This window comes from Durio zibethinus, chromosome 10, assembly GCF_047325235.1.
Source record: "Durio zibethinus cultivar Kanyao isolate XHJ-2024 chromosome 10, ASM4732523v1, whole genome shotgun sequence".
In the NCBI taxonomy this organism is placed as follows: Eukaryota; Viridiplantae; Streptophyta; class Magnoliopsida; order Malvales; family Malvaceae; genus Durio; species Durio zibethinus.
In genome coordinates this window covers 8,088,814-8,097,637 of record NC_143171.1, presented here as the reverse complement: position 1 = coordinate 8,097,637, position 8,824 = coordinate 8,088,814, and the positions used below count along the sequence as shown (strand labels likewise).

The 8,824-nt window shown below is 35.5% G+C and overlaps 1 protein-coding gene, 1 long non-coding RNA gene and 1 pseudogene across 3 annotated transcripts; 2 read left to right on the top strand and 1 right to left on the bottom strand.

Moving 5' to 3' along the window:
• The first annotated feature begins 319 nt into the window (after window positions 1-319).
• LOC111292841 (AAA-ATPase At5g17760-like) lies at window positions 320-3,151 on the top strand. Its single transcript, XM_022885440.2, has 2 exons — window positions 320-1,454; window positions 2,528-3,151. The coding sequence occupies exons 1-2, from the start codon at window positions 471-473 to the stop codon at window positions 3,008-3,010; spliced, it is 1,467 nt and encodes a 488-aa protein (XP_022741175.2). The 5' UTR covers window positions 320-470; the 3' UTR covers window positions 3,011-3,151.
• A 935-nt stretch (window positions 3,152-4,086) lies between these two features.
• LOC111292840 (AAA-ATPase At3g50940-like) lies at window positions 4,087-5,724 on the bottom strand (annotated as a pseudogene). The gene is made up of 2 exons (XR_016345709.1): window positions 4,663-5,724; window positions 4,087-4,557 (listed from the first exon to the last, which is right to left on the bottom strand). The product of XR_016345709.1 is annotated as an AAA-ATPase At3g50940-like (transcript).
• Window positions 4,959-6,916, top strand: LOC149516401 (uncharacterized). Its single transcript, XR_016345710.1, has 3 exons — window positions 4,959-5,092; window positions 5,391-6,432; window positions 6,529-6,916. It is a non-coding gene; the product is annotated as an uncharacterized LOC149516401 (long non-coding RNA).
• The last annotated feature ends 1,908 nt before the right edge of the window (window positions 6,917-8,824 follow it).

Sequence of the window (8,824 nt, the reverse complement as noted above, 5' to 3'; positions counted from 1 at the left end):
TAACATCATGATATAAATTATAACATAATAATTTTATATTTTATATGAAATAAACATATTTAATTACATGAATTATTAAATTTAATTAAAATATTTTTAAAATTTATGCGACCTAACAATTGATAAGTGGCTGCTACTAGTTCAAAACATATAGCGTTATTGTCTTTTATAGAATAACAAATATGATATTGCCAGGAATTTATTGGGTTGTGACATCCTTCTTTTCTGTTAGCATAGATTAATTTAATACTAAAAATAATATATCGAGAATTCAATTTTGCCAGTCATTTTTTACAGTACCTTATCATTTTGTCATATTATAAAATTCTGGTAAGACTCCCCCTACATATTAACTTGTACCTGAACCAAAATGAAGCTAAAACCCACTTGAAATTCACTGTGCAAAAAATCAGTTTCTGAAAAAACTTGAAATAACTTCTCTTCTAGCTCCGAAGCCTGCAATTGCAATCATGTTTTCGACCAAAGAAATGCCTTCTCCATCATCGTTGTTCTCGGCGTATGCTTCCATGACTGCTTCCATCATGCTTTTTCGATCCATGGCCAATGATCTCATACCTTACCCTATCCGAAACTATCTCTTCTCAACTTTGTGTTACTTCTTTAAGCCTCGCTCTCAAATACTCACTCTGATTATAGAAGAATCCAATGGTATGGCAAGGAACCAAGTCTATGATGCATCCGAAATTTACTTGTGCACCAGGATCAGTCCCAACACTAAGAAGCTGAAAATAAGCAAAACCCCTAAAGATCAGAACTTAACAATTCGGCTCGAGAAAGGTGAGAAGATTGTGGATTTCTATGAAGGCGTTGAGCTTAAGTGGAGATTTGTTTGCGCAGAAGCAGAAAAGAGTAACAACCCAAATGATCAATTTCTTCCAAGAGCTGAGAAGCGATCGTTTCAGCTCAGTTTCCACAAGAAACACAAAGACAAAGTTTTGGCTTCTTATATGCCTTATATACTCGAGAGAGCAAAGGCAATTAAAGATGAACAAAGGGTTTTGAAGATGTTCACGCTCAACATGCGAAACTATGGAGCAATAACGTGGGAATCCATCAATCTTGAACATCCAGCAACTTTTGAGACGTTGGCCATGGACCCTGAGTTGAAAAATGCTGTTATGGAGGATCTTAACAGGTTTATTAAGAGGAAGGAGTTCTATAAAAGGGTTGGGAGAGCCTGGAAGCGCGGTTACTTGTTGTGTGGACCTCCAGGCACTGGAAAATCAAGTTTGGTTGCGGCCATGGCTAATTATCTAAAGTTTGATGTGTATGATTTGCAGCTTGCTAATATAATGCGAGATTCCGACTTGAGGAAATTGCTGCCAGCAACAGGGAATAGATCAATACTTGTGATTGAAGACATTGATTGCAGTGTTGATCTGCCTGATCGACGGTATGGGGATGGACGCAAACAACCTGATCACCATGTACAGGTTTGGGTTCTGCACCATAATTTAAAGGATAATTACAATTTTCATCTAAAATACTTAAAACTCGTTCTCAGTAGGCAGATAAACTTAGGATTATTTTCATTATAAAAGTACATGAATTCACCAAGGGTTCATTCAGTACTATTATAAAATTATTGGCCAAAAAAGCTGGTTTTAACTGGAAACTGGAATAGAGAAAGCGTTTCAGCATGCTCCGGACAGAGACTATCTTACAAATATGACTGTCCCCACTTCCTTCTTTCTTCCCCAGCCTTTCCTTATCGGTACCCACTTTACCTCTTTTTGACGGACTCATTACACAAAGCCAACCTGTCACATAAGAAATTCTTAGGCAATTGTTCATTGAATAGCAGAGCTCAGAAAAGATGTTTTCGTGGTATTTAAAGTCATGATCATATGATGATGTCCTTATCAGACCTGTTTTTTTGTGTCCTGTGGTTCATTGAACAATATCCTGGCTTTTAGGCTTTTAGCCTGTCCAAGTCATGATCAAATTAGACCTTGGTACCTTACAAGCTTCATGGTTCAATGTATCTTTCATGTGTGGTTCAACTTTCAATCTAGTTGTTAAATCTATGCGCCCTTTGCATACCATTTGGAAAGGTTAGTCTATGTTCCTCTTCCGCGAGGTGGATGGACGACAGGAGATTTGAAAGGAAGATTTACTCCTCAAGACAGGTCTCAGAGATTATGCTTGTCCCCATCATAAACTGAGCTCTTACCTTATTTACAAGCATAGCTAATTTTCCATTGCCAAAATTTGTTTACTTTGTAGGCCTTCCTTTGTATCCTTATATACAAGATTGCGAATTCTCTAACCAAGTTTTATGGAGTCAATTCAAATCATTTTTTTAATTAAACTAAGTGGAGCCGAATCAAAGCCTAGAATCAAAATTGAGGGCAAGCTGTTTATGAGCCGCTTGATTATTTGCAGTTCTAAAATTATCAGTTATGCTTTTGTCAAATGTAGAATAGAATTCTAAAATTATCAGTTATGCTTTTGTGAAATGTAGAATAGAATGTTTAATGTTACTAATACATATTGTTTTATGCAGTTGACTCTATCAGGGCTGCTTAATTTCATCGACGGATTGTGGTCTAGCTGTGGAGATGAGAGAATTATCATATTCACCACTAACCACAAGGACAGGTTAGATCCTGCTCTGCTGCGTCCTGGGCGCATGGACATGCACATTCACATGTCCTACTGCAGCCCTCAAGGTTTCAAGCTTTTGGCCTCGAATTACCTGGGAATTCGTGGCTACCACCACCTTTTTGGTGAGATTGAAGGCTTACTAAACAACACAGAGGCAACTCCTGCACAAGTTGCTGAAGAATTGATGAAAAGTGAGGATGCTGACATTGCACTTGAAGGACTTGTCAAGCTCCTCAAGAGGAAGAAGCTGGAAGGCGATGAACCAATGGATAAAGATGCAAAAAAGTTTGGAATTCGAGAAGCAAAAAGACAGAAAGCTGAGACCAAGCGTAGGTCTCCTAGGATCAGTAGAAGAAAGGGCAGCAGGAGAAGGAACTTATGATCGCTCACTAGCAATTAACTATAATTTTCATGAAACTACTTGCATCACTTACTAGTTCACTCTGCTAGTGTTCACTTAGCAGTAGAATTGGGTTGAGATTTCACTGCTTTGAATGAAACGTCACTTTTTTAATTCAGAAGAGATTTGTGTGTACAAATTCAGAATTTGAATGTTAATACCCCAAAAATTCAGCATGAAAACTTAAGCAGCGGTTTCTTTTTTATGAGCACATTTTTACAAGTAAAAATTGAAAGATATAACATATTAGTCCAATCATTTTAGCCACTGGATTTAGAAAAAAACATGGTAATTGCCTAATTGGTTATGTAGTTTAGCCCTCACCAGCAGAATAGATCAGAATTGAAACTGAAAGGGTTCCCTTTTGATCCTATTAATGCCTTCAACAACTTACAGAGATGAACTCTGTCTAATTCCAGGAACTCATTTTCGTTTGGCTCTTAATGCAGTCTATCATGTTTGAACTTTCATCCAAGCAACTCACTTTCCTCACAAAATCTACATGACAAGTTGATAATAAACATCAATCAGCTATCTATTCAGAAAATTCCCATGCAAAATTAATGCAGAACAGAAAACAGATGAAGATGATTCCAATGCATGTGCCAAAAGAAAATGAAGAATTAACTCCAGTGCTTTAAATCAAACTGTCATCACTAGAATAGCAACAAAGAAATGGGAACTTCTCAAGTTATTTCACGATCAAACAAGACTTCATTCGGTTATAGAATATAGACCCCTACCCATTGAAAACTCAAAGTCAAATCTGTTTTGTGATGGCCAGCGGTCACCTTGAGACATGAACCCTACCTGTCCTTCATTTCAAAAGAGAGGAGATTATTAGAGCGAGGCAGCTTGACTATAACATGGTTAGAGTAATATGTGAATTGGATATGTAGTAAAGTAATTTATTATTAATAAGCTTCATAAGCCAAATGATATCATGGTAATTAGTAGTAATTTTTTTACATGTAAATCTTAGATATTAAAAAGAGAAAATAACCTTTTAAAATGCAGAAATCACCCTCAAAATCAGACTCTGTAAAATCATCAAATGCTCAAATGTTACTCTGGCATGGTATGCTTTCCTTCTTGAGAGACTTGTGCTCAATTTTCGGTTCTCTGGATTCTTTAATCTCAATCTTTTTTGAGGCCTCACTCTCGAGTTCATTGTCTTCCATTTTCTTCTGCTTGAGGAAACTAAGAAATCCTTCGAGTGCAATATCAGCATCTTCATTCTTCATTAGCTATTCAACAACTTGCGCGGGAGTCACCTTGGTAGCCTCTAGCAGCTCCTCAATATCCCCGAAGAGCCGGTGCTTTCCTTTGACTCCTAAGTAATTTGAAGCCAAAATCTTGAAAGCCTGAGCAGTGCAGTAGGACATGTTAATATGCATGTCCATTCTTCCAGTGCGCAACAAAGTGGGATCAAGCCTCTGCTCGTGATTGGAGGTTAGCACAACGATCCTCTCGTCTCCACAACTTGACCATAAGCTGTCTAAAAAGTTCAATAGTCCAGACAGTGTCAACTGTATAGATTCAGCTAATTAGATACATTAACACCATACCAGCAGGAAAAACAAGGAGAAAAATCCATTCAATTAGTAAAAATGTAGAAAATTTTTTATACTAACCTGCTTTTCCTGACCACCACGCTTATGTCCACTGATATGTACCCGTGGACGATTAGGCAGACTCACAGTACAATCAATATCTTTAATCACAAGGATTGATATATTTGCAATATCCAGCAACAGTTTTCTCAATTCTGAATCAGTTTTTATATTTTCAAGCTGCAAATCATAGATGTCAAACTTCAGGTAATTAGCCATGGCTGCAACCAAGCTTGATTTACCGGTACCTGGAGGTCCATCTAATAAGTATCCCCTCTTCCATGATCGCCCTACTCTCTTGTAGAATTCCTTCCTCCTAAAAAACCTATTTAGATCTTCCGTAATCATATGTTTCAGCTCTGTGTCAAGGGCTAAAGTCTCAAAGGTTGCTGGGTGTTCAAGTTTGATGGATTCCCACTTGAACTTGCAAGAGAAGTGAGAATTTCCTAAGGTGTGTATCTTTAAAACCCTTGTTTCACTTTCAATCATCTCAGCAGTTTTCAACACAGAAGGCAAGTAAGAATTCAAAACTATGTCCCTATATTTCTTCTTGAAACGTAACTCGAAAGATCTTTTCTCGACTGTTTGGGAATCATTACGATTACCTTTCCTTTCGAATTCATAACAAACATGTCTCCATTTCAGCTCAATTCCTTGGAAGGAATCTGTGATCCTCTGACCCTTGTCAAGCCTAAATGCTAACTCCTTGTCTTTTGAACGTCTGCTTACTTTGATTCTTTTGCTGTCAGGGCTAATCTTGGTACTCAAGTAAACTTCAGAAGCATTAAAAACTTGATTTGCTTCAATCCCATCAGTTTGCTTACCAGAGCATAACCTAAGCAAGCAACTCAGAGCAGACTACAGGAGAGGGTAGGGAATGAGATCATTGAATATTGATCGGAAGAGCATCAGGGAAGTACTAATTGAGGCATAGGCAGTGAAAGCTGATGCTGCAGAGGGGTACATGTTTGAAAGAGACTTTGATAATTTGTTGAATACAGATGCAGAAGACATGTCTTTGGACTTACAATTGGTAAACAAATGGAAACTTTGGTAACCATCTTTCTCGTCACGAAATTGCATTCCAAGACTCACTTCAATTTCAATATACCATTACCCGGCCTCAAGTGTCATGTTCAACTCCAACATTATTATCCTGTATGCATTTGAGATGATGGAACAAATGCGCAATTATGTCATATAAAGCTAAAGTGTTCGATAGTCTGATTATTCAATTATATTCACAAGAAATAAATGTTATAAAGTGTTTAATGGTGTGAAAAAATATCATTACTCATGCTCTTATTGTTATATTGATAGCATATTGATCCTTGTCTTTGAACTTGCTGGTTCTTAAATTTTGCGTTAACAGGGGGTTTCTTTGAATAACTTCAACCTCAAAAGGAAAATGTATCCTCTCACTAGTGGAGCAAAAGCAAGCATAAATGACTAAAAAATCCTAAGAAAAAAATCTCCCCCTCTTTCTTTTTATATCAGGTTCGGTTGATAATGGAATTGTTACATAATTTGTCTTTACTTAAATGTGAAACTTTATTGCAGTCATGACTTGTGAATAGAGACTTGATCATCGACGTCTTATATGAGCTAAGAAATCCAATCTTAATGGATTTGATTGAACCTATTTAGATCCTCTCATATATTCTTTTTTGTACTTGATATTGCAAGGCTTTTTATGCATCTGAATTTGGAATTCTCTCAGGCATAAGCTCGAGTGCATTTGTCTGTGCAACCTCAACGGCTCGTTTCCTCCCCACTGGTTCCACATTTTAGGTTTTTCCTTGAACCTTCTCTAGAGCCTCTAGACTATACCTTTGCTGATTGTTGCATCTCAAAATTTTTGCTACAAGTTCTTTTTTACCTTTTCAGGTTGCTACATTTGTATCAATGCTTGCAGTAGTGTACATAAGAATATTCCTTGAAGAAAGTATACCAAATCAAGTCGACGGTATAACACAACCAATCTTGAAAGAAGGGGAAGATGTGATTCAACTGATGGTAATGCACCTAAAAAGATGTTAGTATTCAAGAAAATTCCATCCGTGAGAGATATTATTTGCTTGCTAAAAGGTAGGTAAGCCTTGCTATAGGAATATTTTCCTAGCACTTTGGCCTATTCTCGGAACTGGTAAAGTTAGGCTATCATTTTAAAGAAGTGAATGTATAAGTTGTTTTCATGACCTAATACTCACAATAATTTGATGTAATTGGGTTATTATAAATGTTTGAAATGACTAATAAAGTTTTAATTTTAGTATATCATTTTGCCAAGCAGCAATTGTTGTTTTCTTCAATAGTCTTACAGAAGGTGGGATGATATCTTCATCAATGGTATGACTTCCTTTCTAATTGCGAAATTACGACTTTTACCAAATAGAAACTTGAGATAAGTTTTTTGATCTTATGATCCAAATATACGTAGCTTAAAATGACAAAATCAATGATTTAGAAGCAAACTCAAAGAAATGAACAAGCAAACTAAAACCAAAAATTAATAGGGTAGTAAAACAAGAGCATGAAAATAAATTAAACAAAAATTTAAAACACTATTCAAGTAACAAAGTGGCTCATAGGTGAATGCTCAACCTAGAAGCAACCTTGAACCGTCCTTATCAACCCTCAAACAACCGTGAAAAATCAAAGAAACAACCTAAAGCAAACTTCAAAATCTGGAAACAGGTTTTGGACAACATCTAATTAAAATTAAGTTTCCACTCTCATTTGATAGTATTTGATCTCCAAATTTTTTGTGGAAGTAACTAACTAATATATGAACATGCACATAAATTTTCAAGAGCATTGGACATCGTTCAATACTTGAAATTGAACCAAAACCGTAGCAAAACAAAATCTGAAATTTCAGCTTGGAAAACAGAATAGCTCCTACTAAATCTTAGATCCAGCTCGAAATATATGGAATTTTGCCATCAAATTTTATAGAAGCTTAGATAACTCATAGATGAACAAGTACTAAAAAGCTTGGTACAAATTGAAACCGAATTGAGCTTGAAAAGTAACAAAAACCAGAACACAATAAAATCTGAAAATAAAATAACATTCTGGAAACAGCTTTTAAAAAAATTAAATTTGCTAGCTTAATTAAAACTCTTTGATCAAGAGGAAGCACTGTAAATCAGAATAATAAGTAGAGGAACAACATATAAAAAGCTCATGATTTGTTGAGACTGAAATTAACTTTAAAATTATTAAACATCAAACCTAGAAACTCAAAAACTGTGTTGAATATAAATTGAAATTGCAAGAAAAATGTTTGTTTAAAGAAACTAAAGTAAAGCTAAATAGCAAGTAAAGGAATGTAAAAGAAACTTAAAATAAATTTAAAACAAAAGGAAAAACAAAGAACACAGACTAAATAACCAAGAAGATAGCAACTATAGAGCTGCCAGCACTTAGAGTTCTAGCCAAGAAAAAAAATGCTGTGGCATGCATGAAGGGGGCTTTTTTATAGCCGAGTGAAAGCTTTTTTAATATTTGATCCCAGCTTTAAATGATGCAATCTCAACCTTCAAAAATGCTACGTCAGCTCAGGGATATTTTGGAAGATAGACAATTACCCATAATTATTGGGGTTTGTCTTAAATCTCATAATCCCACATCAAAAATTAAGTGAAGTTATAAGAGTTTGAGTTTATTTTGTATCTTACATCGAAAGTTTAGTAAAGGTATAAGGGGTTTTACTTTTATAAGTAAGATGTTTTGGTTTTAATTTGGTAATCTCAGATAGTTAGACACCAAGATAATAGTTAAGTGAATAGGCTATTAAAAGCGTATAATTGGGTTTTTGTTTAAGTTTTGAGTAAAAAGTTTTTTGTGACTTTTCTCGTTTCAAAAGTCTTACAGTTATAAAGATTTATTTGTTAGTAGATTGGGTTTGGAGTAAGCCATTTTGAATGGGGTCAAAACAAATATATTTGTGTGTTCTTATTCTTGATTTGAACTTGTCATTTTGTATGTGGATGCTACAGGTGCATGTTAATTTCTCAACAAGTAATATCAGAGCTATGATGATCTCTAACAAATGTTATCAAAGCAAGAAGTTTGGGAAGATGAGAGGCAAGCCTAAGAGATTGTAAAGCAAGTATTTCAAGATGTCTAAAGAAGGTATATCTAGTATACCTATGCCCAAGTACGATTCAAGATATGT